The sequence below is a fragment of the Drosophila montana genome, unplaced genomic scaffold, assembly GCF_035044405.1.
Source record: "Drosophila montana isolate Dmon_TW-CO22-7 unplaced genomic scaffold, ASM3504440v1 contig_1505_1, whole genome shotgun sequence".
NCBI classification, from domain to species: Eukaryota; Metazoa; Arthropoda; class Insecta; order Diptera; family Drosophilidae; genus Drosophila; species Drosophila montana.
Genome location: NW_026996452.1, coordinates 4,322,455 through 4,337,496, shown reverse-complemented (window position 1 = coordinate 4,337,496; position 15,042 = coordinate 4,322,455). Strand labels below are relative to the sequence as shown.

The 15,042-nt window shown below is 44.1% G+C and overlaps 3 protein-coding genes across 3 annotated transcripts; 2 read left to right on the top strand and 1 right to left on the bottom strand.

Annotated features, from left to right (window-relative positions):
• Window positions 1–25: 25 nt before the first annotated feature.
• On the bottom strand, window positions 26–14,800 carry LOC135433198 (uncharacterized). Its single transcript, XM_064689196.1, has 12 exons — window positions 14,763–14,800; window positions 14,427–14,703; window positions 14,220–14,370; window positions 12,976–14,163; window positions 12,316–12,496; window positions 11,958–12,231; window positions 11,738–11,888; window positions 10,675–11,408; window positions 10,064–10,510; window positions 1,530–1,910; window positions 567–1,472; window positions 26–504 (listed from the first exon to the last, which is right to left on the bottom strand). The coding sequence occupies exons 1-12, from the start codon at window positions 14,774–14,776 to the stop codon at window positions 46–48; spliced, it is 5,163 nt and encodes a 1,720-aa protein (XP_064545266.1). The 5' UTR covers window positions 14,777–14,800; the 3' UTR covers window positions 26–45.
• Window positions 3,035–5,974, top strand: LOC135436712 (esterase B1-like). Its single transcript, XM_064694408.1, has 4 exons — window positions 3,035–3,331; window positions 3,479–3,945; window positions 4,443–5,623; window positions 5,823–5,974. The coding sequence occupies exons 1-3, from the start codon at window positions 3,285–3,287 to the stop codon at window positions 5,621–5,623; spliced, it is 1,695 nt and encodes a 564-aa protein (XP_064550478.1). The 5' UTR covers window positions 3,035–3,284; the 3' UTR covers window positions 5,823–5,974.
• On the top strand, window positions 7,082–9,699 carry LOC135436722 (esterase B1-like). Its single transcript, XM_064694418.1, has 3 exons — window positions 7,082–7,290; window positions 7,350–7,816; window positions 8,060–9,699. Exons 1-3 carry the CDS (start codon window positions 7,244–7,246, stop codon window positions 9,238–9,240), a joined length of 1,695 nt encoding a protein of 564 aa, XP_064550488.1. The 5' UTR covers window positions 7,082–7,243; the 3' UTR covers window positions 9,241–9,699.
• Window positions 14,801–15,042: the final 242 nt, after the last annotated feature.

Here is a 15,042-nt window from a genome sequence, read left to right as displayed (position 1 = left end):
ATATCTGTATATTGTTAAATAAAAATCTGTTCACATCTGCGAATATCATCCACCAAAGAGTAAGCTATTGTGATTATCGTATAGCTTATTCCACATCAACAAGACATCCTTCTCAGACTGAGTGCCGAATTTCAGCTTCTGGTCGATTAACATGGCCTGGAACGGATCCTCATTCCTCAAAGGCTTCCATAATACACTTTTTGTTTCTACACAATTTGGATTTCCGGTGCGAGCAAATGTCGTCAGGATGCCAACCATTCGCTGTGTGATAAGATTCTCATCCTCACTCATGCGAGGCGTACGATTCTTGAGTGGGAATAAATAGGCCATGTCTTCCGCATGACAAACGCCGCACGTAATATCCTTACCGGTGAAATAGGGTCGCACAATGGGCGTGGGCGAATCGTAGCTGAACCGGTAAAGATACGTGGGCGCCTTGGCATGAGCGAGTCGGGAGAGCACCACGCGATGAATGCCGTGCCAAAAGAGCTTATAGCTGAAGAGCTGAAAAATAAAGACAAATCAACATTTGACATGGCTTCAAGACACGAGTAAGCCCTACTCACATCTAGCAGCTGGATTCCACTATTTTCATCTATGGGACGATGTCCAAAATGGAAGCGCAAGAGCTCTGCGGCGGCCTCCTCACGCTCTCTCTTCGATAGTTTCGTATGGATTTCATAGGGTAGCGCAAAAGCCGGATTTTTCTTTAGCATTTTCAGCATTTTTCCCTTGCTGTCCCTGTATTTGGGATACATAAAGAGACCTTCGAACGAGGTGCCGCCTATCAGCAGCGGCACATCCACGGACCAAGCCGTGCGATACATCTCTACAACGGAGCCCTTAATCAGAGCATCATTGCCGCCACCGTTGCCGGATGGGGCCTGAACCAGTGGCGCAAACGGATACAGATGTCCAAAGAGATAGTCGCAGTCGTCGAAATGATTCAGGCGCACTACCTCCTCGGCGGGCAGGGAGCGCAGGAATTTCAGTATTTCCGTTGCCTTGGTGTCACCCCTGTAGCCCCTTTCCCATGCCAGGCGGCAGAAGTGATCATCTGCATAAGGCAAAATAGCCCAGGGGCAGGTCATTGTGCCCGACATCATGACGGCCCGATGGAACAGGCCAGACGCCTGTGGTGCGCACATCATAAAGTCCACCATGGCCCCACCCGAGCTAGTGCCCATAATGGTTATATTATCGGGATCCCCATTGAAGTACGAGATGTATTTCTGCACCCAACGCATTGCGGTCAGATGGTCGTGCAGGCCGGCATTGCCGGATACGCCCAACTCTGGGCAGTTGATCCTGAGGAAACCGAGCGCACTGAGCCGATAATTGAACATAACATACACGATATCCTCGCGCATAAGATACTGAGGACCGAATTTGTCGGTTATGGCGCCGCCCGTGCAAAAGCCACCAGGGGTAAAGTTCACAATAACCGGCAATTTCTTCTCAGACTCATCGAACTGTAAATACGAATACCCTGTAAATGCACAACACAATGGAAACTGATGGCTACTAACATGCTTGGTATACACATTTATGTACAGACAATCCTCGCTGCCAGTGATTTGGTTTGTAGACATGCCCACTTGCATGGGTACGGGGCGATCCTTGGTGCAATCTAGAACGGTATTGCCCCATGGCTCCGCCGGTTGCGTTGGGCTAAAACGCAAGTCCCTGATCGGAGGCTTGCCATAGGGTATGCCTCTGAAGCTGTAAAAGTCGTTGCCACAGTGACCCTCCTCATGTGTGCCCTTTACCTTGCCCATGGGCAGCTCTACAGTGCTTGTGGCTGTGCATTTCGAGTACTTTAGTATTAAAGTTTTTACCAGATTATTAGAGCTGTGGCCACGACTTAATTTTAACATATTATAATTTTGATGTGTGTGTTCCGAAACTAAACATAGTTTTGTTTAAAAATGAATTGGCTTCACTCCGAACAGTCAGATCTTTCAGGTTCAAGTTCCAATAAACGGCTGCACAAGAAAGTTCCGTGTTCGAATCCCTGAATTCAGCTGAAACAAATGTTGCGCAGCTGGGAATCCTCATTCATGTTTACTTTTCTTTTATATACAAGCTTACCTGAGTTCAATAAACTGCAATCAAAATAGCATATCGTGTGTTCGTTTCAAAATAAATAAATGTTTATTGGCAGTGAAGTATTTTTTGCAGTTTAAAAAGCTTTATCAGCTTTTATAATATAAGCTTATATTTATAAGCAAATCAAAACAGAGAACAAATTCCTTTTGAGCTAATAAATTTATAAAATTAAATTACACAAATAAACCAAATAATCAAATTATCTATATTTAATGCTAATATTTTTCAGTAATAAAACACTTCGAGCATGTTATGCGACTGCATGTAACTAAAACTTAACAGCGCTCTGTTAAGCAGAGAGTCTAGTGTTACCTACAGGAAAAACTGTTATACCAATATAACAGCTAAACTTAAAACCTCGTTTTAACTACAGTAAACTGATTTAATAGCTGGAAAGAACGCAATTAGTCTGTGATGCAAGTATGCCCTTTTGCTCAAGTAGATAAAATAATATTTAATAGTGTTAATTGTGATCTTACAACCTGAGCACACATAAAAATCCACTTATATTTTTATATTTTTTAAATCAGCAACAAGCAACAAGCAACAACAACAATGTCAACCAGGTTTTGCGGCCCATTAAACGTTAACAACACGAACAGCTGTCTGGAAATTGTTGTAGTAGCGCTCTCTGTACTGCCCGGTACAACGGGCATTATCAATAAAGTTTTCATGCTCCCATTGCCATATGTTTTTCAATAAGAGCAACAACAGCGTCGTCTATCGAGATAAGCGGTCGCTTTTGTCGTTCGTGATTAAAACATCAACTGGGAGACTCCGGCCGCTTCGAAGATTGTAATAACTACATACAGTAAACACTGGCTAAGGCAAATTTTCAATTAACATAAGAACGTCATGAAATTTAACAGCAAATGTTTCAGCGAATAATTAAAAGATCATATATTTAATTATATTTCATTCCAAAATGTAAGCATCATGTGTCAAAAATTTATCAAAATTTATACTGTCAAGCATTTCCGAGTCCATTTCTCTTCACAAATTAATAACCAAGTTGCCGTTAGCGAGTTACCACTGTGTATGAAAATTGGGTGCGCGTACGAGCATTCGTAGATAGGCCCTATTCTAGTTGAACGTTCAGTTGCAGCTTGTCAATTGCTAGGGACGGAAGTGAAAGCAACGCCAGTCACTGAAATTGGACGTAATACCCATCGAACATGAATGTGCAAATGGGTGTTGCGGATCTGCTGAAGCTGGGCACCAAGTAGGTGACATGAGTCTTCCCATTTAATCGCTGTCAATGGCATCGTAAATGCCAACAGCCAGCAAAAGTTCAGCGATAAGATACGATCAACTCGTTTATCAGGCCAATAATATGAATTTCGATTGCTCTACTCTAATCCAATGGCAGGCTCATCGGCCACAAGATCGTGCAATACACACTGGCCACAAAGGTCACGGCGGTGCTCGAAACCCAATATGGTCGGGTGCGCGGCCTCCAGCGTAAGACCCTCTACGAGCAGGAGCTCTACTTTGCCTTCGAGGGCATACCCTATGCCAAGCCGCCGTTGGGTGAGCTACGTTTTAGGGCGCCACAGCCCCCAGAACCCTGGAAGGGCATCAGAGATTGCACGTATGGACGCGCAAAGCCCATGCAACAGCATTTTGTGATGCATGTGGTCGAGGGTTCCGAGGATTGCCTATACCTAAATGTGTACGCAAAGAAACTTAAGTCGGAAAAGCCCCTGCCCGTCATGGTGTGGATCTATGGTGGGGGTTTTCAGATTGGCGAGGCCACAAGGGATGTTCACAGTCCAGATTACTTTATGCAGAAGGATGTTATTCTAGTCACACTTAACTACAGGCTGGGCGCTTTAGGTGAGTGCTTATTTAATCTCAGGATGAGTTTGAAGAGTGCGGTAAAATTTCGAAATTCTGTGAAATTTGCTCTCACTCTCACACTCTTTATTGTGTATGTATAAGTAGAGCACTCGTTAGCGTGTCGGCAATCTAAATTACATGCTGTGATTAACGTTATTGGGCGTACAACCCACCTGTATTGCGATAAAAAGTATAATTATTAATTTTGTATTAATAATATGTGCGGCTCTCTTCCATTCCCGTAAAAGTTAACAGCAACCCGGCATACGTATACCAGATTTTCTTTACCTACATGCTTATGCTTATATATGGGTTAGCTAACAGACATGTTAAAGCTATGTAAATGTTGAAGCTGTTAACTTAACAGAATGCCTTACAGTCCAAACTACTTATAAAACCAAAATTCAAATGGCAAAAAGGGAATTGTAATTGAATAATAAATATGTTATATTTTGCGAATGTAATTTATATAATAATACATGCCTTTGTCACAGGTTTTCTCAGCCTCTCCGATCGGGACTTGGATGTACCTGGCAATGCTGGACTCAAGGATCAGGTAATGGCCCTGCGTTGGATACACAACAACATCGCTAACTTCAACGGTGATCCAAACAACATTACATTAATGGGCATCAGTGCGGGCGCTGCATCCACTCAGATAATGATGAGCACGGAACAGACACGAGGACTCTTCCACAAGGCCATTCTCATGTCGGGCTCATCGCTCTGTGGCTGGGCCCGGGAGCCCCAGCACAACTGGTCCCATCGGCTGGCCTGCCAGCTGGGCTATGCGGGCAGCGACAATGAGAAGGAAGTCTTTCGTTTTCTACAGCGAGCCTCGGCTAGAGAAATTGCCAGCTGTACAACGCTGCAAAACCAGGAGGAGTTACGTGATTATATACTGTTTCCCTTTGGACCCGTCGTAGAACCTTATGTGAGCGCCAACTGTGTGATCTTCAGGCCACCTGAGGAGATGCTGTCCCAGGCCTGGGGCAATGAACTGCCCGTAATCATTGGTGGCACTTCCTTCGAGGGCCTCTTCTCCTACCAGTTCGTAATGCGGGATACGGAGCATCTACTTAGCGCCTTTGAAGCCTTAATACCCAGAGAGGTGCGCGATGTGTCCACGCCAGCGGAGCTTAAGGAACACATCAGACACCTCAAGGTGTCATCCTTCGACGATCCCACTCGAGGCCGCATGGAGTTCAAGGAGTGCCTGCAATTGCTTTCCTTTAAGCACTTTTGGCATGGTATCCATCGAACCGTACTCGCCCGGCTGGCCTATGCGCCGACCAAGCCCACCTATCTGTATCGCTTTGACTTCGACTCGCCCACCTTCAATCACTATCGCATTATGGTGTGTGGCCGCCATGAAAGAGGCGTCTCACACGCGGATGATCTCTTCTATTTGTTCTACTGCGTCCCAGCCTACAAGCTGGACAAGTTTTCGCCGGAATACCTGACTATCGAGCGCCTGGTTGGCATGTGGACGGCATTCGCGACGCACAATGATCCCAACTGCGCTCAGGTGTTGCCTGTCTGCTGGGAGGCCCTCGACTCGAACTCTACTCCAAAGTGCCTAAACATTGGACGACAACTGCAGTTCATAGAATTGCCCGAGATCAAGCAGCTGAAACTCTGGGATAGCTTCTATAAGAAACTGAAATTGTGTTAGGTGAGCGTAAGGTCGACAGTTTGATATTGTATAATATTTGGGTCATCACATCAAAGGTTTAAGAGGCTTGTGAGATCGTTGGTTAAATAAATATATATATGTATACATATATACATATATATATATATATATATATATACATATAGTCTAGTAAATTGTAAAATAAGATAAGAGCGCATGTCGTAATACTTTTTTATAGGCAGACGAAACGGAAAACATCCAAAGGTTGACCAAAATTAATAATATATTTTAAGGAAATTATTTATTTATTCTGTTATCCAATCATTTTATAATTTTATATAAAATATTTGTGAACTACAAAATAAACGTCAATGCCTTTTATCAAAGTAATTATGAAAATTCGTGTCACGTTCATTCATTCACGACACGCGCCCATCTCCAACTTCGTCCAGAGTCGAAGCCATAAGTTTATTTATTGCTGTATTATCTCTATATATTAAAATGTTTGTCCTGACTGACTGACTGACTGACTGACTGATTGATTGGTGATCACCGCACAGCCCAAATCGTAAGAGCTGGGAAGCTGACATTCTCCACGTAGTTGCCTTACATGATAAAGGTACACGTTAAAATTCCACCCGCAATTGTGGGAAAATCGCGAAAAACGTTTGTATGCAACTTTTTGTTTAGCATCCGATCGGCCTCAATCTCATTTTCAAAGATCTTTGTTCAAATTTATTTGAGGCGTGTTTCACACTTTTCGAAAAATGCAATCCTCTTAGGTGGAAATGGGGGTCAAAGATTTGATGGGTGACGTTTCGCGCTCAAATTCATTTTCACACTTTTCGCAGAATCTAAGCTTCTTCGGTGGAAAGTGCGATTCTAAGATTTTTTTGGAGAAGTTTTAAGTTTTGTCCGATTTGCTTCAAAATTATTTTCAAAGCCTTACATAATTAATGAAATGAATTAATGAAATTAATGAAAACGTGTTTCAGCGATTTCGGAAATTCCACACGAAAGTTTGTTCATCAGTTTCAAAATGTTCACCACAAGTCTAACATGACGGGAAACCGTTGATTCTTGAACACTTGAAACATATTTTAAATAGAAGTAGAGATCAAGACGGGTAGATTTCAATTTTCCACGGCCGTATACTTAGTGGAAAGGTAATATCTAAAAATTTTCGCACAAAACTTTCCACGAGCAAGGCCAGGCAATACCCGCTAGTATAGATATATAATTGCTTTATAAGCCACAAAACAATTATAGAACTAGTTTGCTAATATAATTGTTGTTTTACTTAATTGAAGTACGCAAAGATTAAACTGGATTTATCATGTGGTAAACAAATACAAAAAATTGTTTTTAAAATTATAGACGATCTTTAAAAAAAAAGCAAAAAATTGATAAATGATATTTCGACAATCTTTAATAGTTTTGATTGCCTCAAAAAGTAGGCAAGGCACTTTGTTTCTCACGAAATATTTTCAAATATATTTTCTATTTCAAATTGAAACAAGTGAAGGGGGGAAAAGTGCTGACAGGCAGCCACACTGTACTAGATGAAAGAGATACCCAATAAACATATCCTTATGCGTCCTGTAAATAAGTAAGACATTCTTTCTGAATGGGGCGACAAGCATGTGATACTCCGCCGAAATGAATGTGAAAGTGTGTGCTACGGAGCGCTTTAGGCTGGCCACCAAGTAGGTGACACAAGTTTGCTATAAGAGGACACTCAATATGCATTTTCATTTATTTAAAGGAGCATCGCTCACAGGATGGTCCAGTACAATCTGGCCACTGATATCGAAACGGTCCTGGACACCGAGTACGGACGGGTGCGCGGCCTTCAGCGTAAGACTCTCTACGACGAAGAGCTCTACTTTGCCTTCGAGGGCATACCCTATGCCAAGCCGCCGTTGGGTGAGCTGCGTTTTAGGGCGCCCCAACCACCGGAGACGTGGACCCACATCCTGGACTGCACGTATCCACGTTCAAAGCCCATGCACCGACATTTGGTGCTGCGTTCGATCGAGGGTTCGGAAGATTGCCTCTACTTAAATGTGTACTCCAAAAGCCTTAAGTCGGAAAACCCATTACCCGTCATGGTCTGGATCTATGGTGGGGGTTTTCAGATTGGCGAGGCCACAAGGGATGTTCACAGTCCAGATTACTTTATGCAAAAGGAAGTTATTCTAGTCACACTTAACTACAGGCTGGGAGCTTTGGGTGAGTGTACGAATAGAAGAAGAATAAGAAAGAAAATTGCAAGCGATTGTTAGAAGGATCTCATCATCTCATTCTATGTTTAAACTGTGGATGATATAGAATTTCGAGTTCTGTGGTGGCGGGATGGTTGGGGAAGAAATAAACTGCAATATTTGCGAATTTGCAAAATTTGTTACACTTAGTCTGCATTCCTTTGCTTGCCTTTATTTTAGCTGGTATCAAGACTAATCTCTCTTATTACAGGTTTCCTCAGCCTCTCGGATCCGGACTTGGATGTACCTGGCAATGCTGGGCTCAAGGATCAGGTAATGGCCCTGCGCTGGATACACAAAAACATCGCTAACTTCAACGGTGATCCAAACAACATTACACTAATGGGCATAAGTGCGGGCGCTGCTTCCACTCAGATAATGATGAGCACGGAACAGACACGAGGACTCTTCCACAAGGCCATTCTCATGTCGGGATCATCGCTATGTGAATGGATCGATGAGACCCAGTACGCCAAGCCCTATTGGCTGGCCTGTAAGCTGGGCTACGAAGGCGATGAAAATGACCAGGAAATATTTCGCTTTCTGCAGAGCATCCCAGCAAAGGACATCAGTGGCTGTAGAAGGTTGATCATGAAGGAGGATAAACGTGATTACGTGCTGATTCCGTTTGGACCCGTCGTTGAGCCCTACGTGAGCGAAAGCTGTGTGATCTCCATGCCGCCTTGCCAGAGTCTATCCCACGCCTGGGGCAATAAGCTACCCGTTATCATTGGAGGCACCTCCTTCGAGGGCTTGGTGTTCTACCAGCATATAACGGGTGATATGGAGTACATGCTGAGCGCATTCGAAGCCTTAATACCCAGAGAGGTGCGCTTTTCATGCACGCCGGCAGAGATTCAGGCTCACGTTAGACGTCTGAAGATCTCATATTTCGACGATGCCACCCGAGAGCACATGGAGTTCAAGGAGTGCCTGCATCTGCTCTCTTGCAAGCACTTCTGGCATGCTATCCATCGAACTGTCCTCGCCCGGCTGGCCTATGCGTCAAGCGCGCCCACCTACCTCTATCGCTTTGATTTCGACTCGCATAGCTTCAACTATGCTCGCATCATGGTGTGTGGACGCAATGAGCGTGGTGTTTGCCATGCCGATGATTTCCTCTATTTGTTTTACTGCATACCATCTTACAAATTGGAGAAGACCTCGTTTGAATACCGCACCATCGAACGGATGATAGGCATGTGGACGGCATTCGCGGCACACGATGATCCCAATTGCGAAATTCTCAAACCTGCCACTTGGGAGGCCCTCAAATCACACGGTACTCCAATGTGCCTTAACATTGGCACAAATCTTCAGTTTATTGAACTGCCCGAGAGTAAGGAACTGCACTTGTGGGATTCCTTCTATAAGAAATTGAAACTATACTAAGTATATAAAGATAAAAGAGAAGATTGATATTATGATCCGTAAGGTCAGACGATGGCTCAACAAGCTGTAAAACCTTGTTGCTCAATTGGAGAGTATCTAATTGCAATACAAGCAGAATAGTAATTTCAGAGCTAGCTTAACGTATCAAATTATAAAACTATCAAAAAAAAATTGTAGTACGAAAACTATACAGAATTGAAAACAAAGAGAGCCATGTTATAAGGCGAGACAAACGAAGTTTAGTTGAAAATTGACAGGAGAGCAAAAACGCAGAAAACCATTTTGTACATGATTTTCTTATCACAAAAAAGGAAAACTTCAGAAAACGATGGTAACAAATTGAGAAATTCTCTTAAAATGGCGTATGAAAGAAATCTCCTAATCAACTAATAAAGGTTTGAAAAAAATAAATAACAAAAAAAAAAACAAAATAAATTAAAACTAATTGAGAAGTGCCTAGAAGAGTCCAATTAAGAAATGTTTAAATAAAGTAATACCTAGGAATATTAAATTTGAAACTCATTTGAATTCTTTTATTTTTTCAAAAACATTATTTAAAAAGCTTTTAATACTAAGTTATGAGTGCTAATTGCAATTTATAAAATACTAATACTAGTAAATTGTGTATTGCTGAGTCAATATTTCTGAAATTTTCAAAATACCAAATAAACTTGGTATACGTATACAGGTGTACCAAAAAGAGGTGAATAATTTCAAACAACTCTCATATGCTATTATACGGTTTATTTACATGTGGCTACAACTCACTCAGCGCAAGAGTAGGAGGTTGGAGGTAGCCTTTCAACCTGGAGCAGGCCTAAAACAAATCCTCTTTTTTATATAGGCTATCCCAGACGAGCAGCTTCTCGTGCTCGGGCTGAACGATGATCTCCACCTCATTGCCAATGTTAAGCACACGCTGTGGCTGCTCCTGCTGTGCGGGCTGCCAGTTTAGATGCGCGGTTCCCGCGCAGTTGGGATTGGAGGTGGCCGCAAAGGATGTCCAGATGTCCACCAGGCGCTGTATGGTGCGATATTCGCCCGATGCTTTGTCCAGCTTCCAGGACTGCGAGTTGCGGAACAAATAGCTCAGCTCATCCGCATGGGCAACGCCCTTCTGAATGTCATCGCCACAGAACTTCTTGCGAAAGAAATTGAAATCGGGCGAATCAAAGTCGAAGCGATAGTAATAGGTGGGCGCCTTGGCATAGGCCAGGCGGGCTTGCAAAGTGCGATGAAAGCCATGCCAGAAGATCTTATAGGAATAGTACTGAAAGAGGCAGAAATTAATTGTACAGAATGTGAGATAAAGATTGCTCTAGTCGGGGGGTCGGAGTTGCCTCCTGCTGACTTTAACATACATTCTTATAAAACTAATATACCCTTTTTCCATTTTGAATGGGTACAGGGTACAAGAAAGTGTTTCAAACTCACATCCATAAAATTCATGATGAGCTCGGAGCTGGGTGTAGCATCACCAAAGTACAATTCGATCAGCTTCTTGCTGAACTCCAGATTCTGCTGTTCCGTATTGAGCACAAGCACTTCGTGGGGCATGATGCGCAACGGATCCTGCGGCAAGCTATCCAAGCCCTTAAGATTGGCCTTCAGAGCTGGATACATGAACAGGCCCTCGAAGGAGACACCGCCCAGCATGGCGGGCAGCTCATTGCTCCAAGCCTCGCGCGCCATTTCCAGCTGCCGCTTCGGCGCCACGCAGTCCGGCATGATATACGGCTCGACGGTGGGCCCAAAAGCATAGATGAGGCCATTGCGTCGTTCCTCGGCGGTGAGCAGGCTGTGGTTAACCAGCTGATGTGGCGCCACGCCGCGCAAATGCTCCAACACCAGACGATCAATGTTGTCGCCCTCATAGCCGTGCGCCTTGGCCAGCCGATAGGCGAAATCTGCGGTCGGCGTATTTGACCAGTAATTGTGCAGGGTGCCCGACATGGGTATGGCCTTGTGGAAGAGTCCACGCGTCTGCTCTGTGCACATCATATAGTGGGTGGAGCAGCCGCCGGCGCTCTCGCCAAATACCGTTATGTTGTTAGCATCGCCATTGAAATGGGAAATATATTGCTTGACCCATTTGAGAGCTAGAACCTGATCCTTAAGTCCAGCATTGCCAGGCACCTCCAAGCTGGGGTCTTTCAGACTGAGGAAACCTGTAAGAATGAGAACAAGGAAGAGAGCACAAGTTGGGTTAGCTTGAAAAAAGCTGGAAAAGGCTAAAAAACGAGTACAGAAGGTAGCAAAGCAGTTTTTTCTCATAAAAGAAAACCTACAAAAAACTTGGAATCAATTTTCATTTTACTTTCTGTTTACACTCAATAAAAGGTGTAAATTGGGTGAACTTTCAAATCTAAGCAAAAATATCTTAACTAAAGCTCGAACTTTATACCCTTTGGAAGCTATCAGCGATAACAGAAACTTGTTCAATAACAAAACAATCCAAATTTAGAGATTGTCAAACGATAAGATATTTAATTCTTACCCAGACAATCAACGCGATAGTTGAGCGTAACTAGAACGACATCTTTAGCCATAAAATAATCCGGCCCATATAGCTCCCGGGTGGCCTCGCCCATGGAGAATGCACCGCCATAAATATAAACCATAACAGGCAGGGGTTTTGCCGTCTTAAGCTGTTATCAGTGGAACATGGGCAATTATGGCTATCCATCACAGGTTATATTTGATTTTTAGATAGTCACCTGCTTGGCGTACACATTCAGATAGAGACAATCCTCGCTGCCCTCGATGACATCAGTTAACATGGCCTTCTGCACGGGCTTCTCGGCATAGTGGGTGCAGTCCAGCACGCCGGACCAGGGCTCTGCCGGCTGCGGCGCCTTGAAGCGCAGCTCGCCCAGCGGCGGTTGGGCAAAGGGCAAACGCTCGAAGCTGAAGTAATCGTCATCGTAGAGAGTGCGACGTTTGACGCCCTTTATCTGGCCCACGGGCAGTGAAATTTCAAAAGTCTCCAGGCTAAAATAACGATTATAATATTTGTTTATTATGTGTATGATAATAAAAATTAGTATTTAATTATGTTTTATGACTTGTAGACACCTCTCTGACATTATGCTAAACAATCTCTCGGTCGTCTGCTCTGCTCGCGTGCCGCTTGTCAACTGAAAACCGAGTAAATCAAAAGAACGTCGCAGAGCTAAAGAGTGTACACAGGTGGCAATAAAAACATGTACACCAACCGTAGTGGCTTGTGAAACCGATTTATCGTGCATTTGTTGGGCTCATTATCATTAATTAAGCAGGTTTTTTTTTTGTGTTAAAAATATGGGGGAAAAACAGCCAGGCAGAACTCTAAATACTCTTACATGGATCTAGTGAAACTTGGCGAATAACTTATATTATTCGATATACAGTAGTGGACAAAGCATAAGATCCGGCATGTTAACAGTTTAAATGCAATTGTCTGCTGTATTAAATGTTAGTTTAACAGTGCTATGCTATTTACAGTGGTGAACAAATGGATAAGATAAAGTTTTGAATCTATCATTTTGAACAGCTTCATGTAATTTTGCATATGCATTAACAAGTAATTAACAGTTTAATGTTAAAATGCACACATAATGTTAACAAATGGAATTTGACATAACATGTATGTATGTTTACTTATTATTATATTTTTATTTTTATTATACATTATCTATAAGTACACAAGCTGGTTTCTTATCGTAACTTATCAGAACTCACAGATTCAACGCTAAATGAGTTCCATTTTAGCATTTCTGTACAATTCGTCGTAGAACTTTAACTTCAAACGCTCCGGCTGTGGAATGAACTTGAGTTGCTCATTAATATTCAGACACATTGTGGGTTCATTCTGTGTGACAGGCTGCCAGTCGACCAATGATTGGATGAGCGGCGCATTCGGATTGGATCTGCGGGCGAATTCCGTAAACATGGCAATCATGCGGCAAATGGTCGTGTATTCCGCTCTTGATTTGTCCAGCTTGAAGGTGTGGGGCAACTTAAAAATATAGCACAATTCATCGGCATGATGAAGGCCACGCCTTTCGGGTCCCCAATAGCGTATGCGATAGAGATTGAAATCAGGTGAATCAAAGTCGAAGCGATACAGGTAATTCTCGGCCTGGCTATAGGCCAGCCGAGCGCTAATCAGCCGCTGCTGGTAGTGCAACACGTTGTGCGCGAAGATCTCAGATATGCCTGAAGCATGCGATACTGTCAGATCCGAACTGTGCACGCCACAAAACTTCTTCACCAGCGTCTGTCCCAGGTGGCGACACGTGCTGGGCTCACAGTGCCGGAGCATGGAATACGGCAGCATGAACTCCGGACGCTCCTGGCAAGCTTTCAGCACTTCGGCATCCTTTGTCATATCACATGTGCTACTAAACAAGTCCTCGTTGCTGGTGCTGCCAATGATGATCGGCAGGCGATTGCTCCAAGCGCTGCGCTGCAGTATCCTCGGCTCGACCAGCAGCACAGCACCGTGCGTGGCATACGGCTCCACTCGCGGCATAAAAAGGGGTAACCCGGAGCTTTGCAGGCGTTCGTATAACTGTCGAAAGTCCGACTTGGCCAACAGTTTGGGATCTGCAGCATTTAGATGGTGCCATACTTCAACATCCTTGTTGGCGCCCTCGTAGCCCAAATGCTTGGCCAGCTCGTATTCCATATTGGGCCGATTGCATGTATCCGGATGGAAACCAGACAAAAGTATCACCTTGTCGAAGAGTCCCTCCGCCAGCGGGCTCACCATCAGCAGGTGCACCAAACAGCTGCCCGAACTGTGCCCGAATAGCGTTATGTTATTCGCATCGCCATTGAAGCTGCCCACGTTCGCCCTTATCCACTTGAGGGCCAGCACAATATCCTTGATGCCCGCATTACCGGGTATGCCCAGCGACGGATCCGAAAAGCTCAGAAAACCTGCGCACGTTCACATAGCATTAGCTTTAGCCCTAGATTTCTTTGCGGATACCCACCAAATGGACCCAGTCGATAGCCAATGCTGATGTAGATCACCTGCTCGCGCATGAAATAGTCAGGTGAAAAGAAGCGCCTTGTCGGATCCCCACTCTTAAAGGCACCGCCATGCACATAAACCATCACAGGCAACGGCTTTTCACTCCTAAGCTATATTAAATTATATCGTAATACAGCTGAATCCGTGCAATTGGTTAAAAACTCACGCTTTTCACGGCTATATTCAGGTACAGGCAGTCCTCGCTACCTTCAACCTGCTTTGTTAAGCTGGCCACTTGCAGGCACTTGTCCTTCGGCTCGGTACAGTCGCGTATGCCCAGCCAAGTGTGCGCATCCTGCGGAGCTCTAAAGCGCAGCTCACCCAATGGCGGCTGGGCGTAGGGTATGCCATCGAAACTATAGTAGAGCTCATCATAGAGACTGGTGAGCAGCGCGCCACGCACCTCACCATGCGTGGTAGGCACCACAGGCGAAGTATCCGAGCTGCAAATGATTCCACTCGGTTAGTCTTGGAGTTGGTCTTTTATCCGTCAGCTACCTACTAGTCCGTTGCCATTTCAGGTTTGGCCCAAATTAACTGAAAATCCAAAAAACCCTCCACTTTTATAGACGCATACGCATTGCCGAAATTATCTAATGTGGGGAAATTCCAAGCTGCGAGCCAGTGTTGCCAATTTGGTTATCTTCTAGCTACATGTGGCTAATTGCAGAGTTCGTTAACCGGAATAAGTTAATTTTCAATAGATTTGGCTTTTTTTGGCATCTCATCTGGCAACTCTGTAGCTAGTTAGTGGCTAGAATGCTAATTCAGCTACTTTTTTG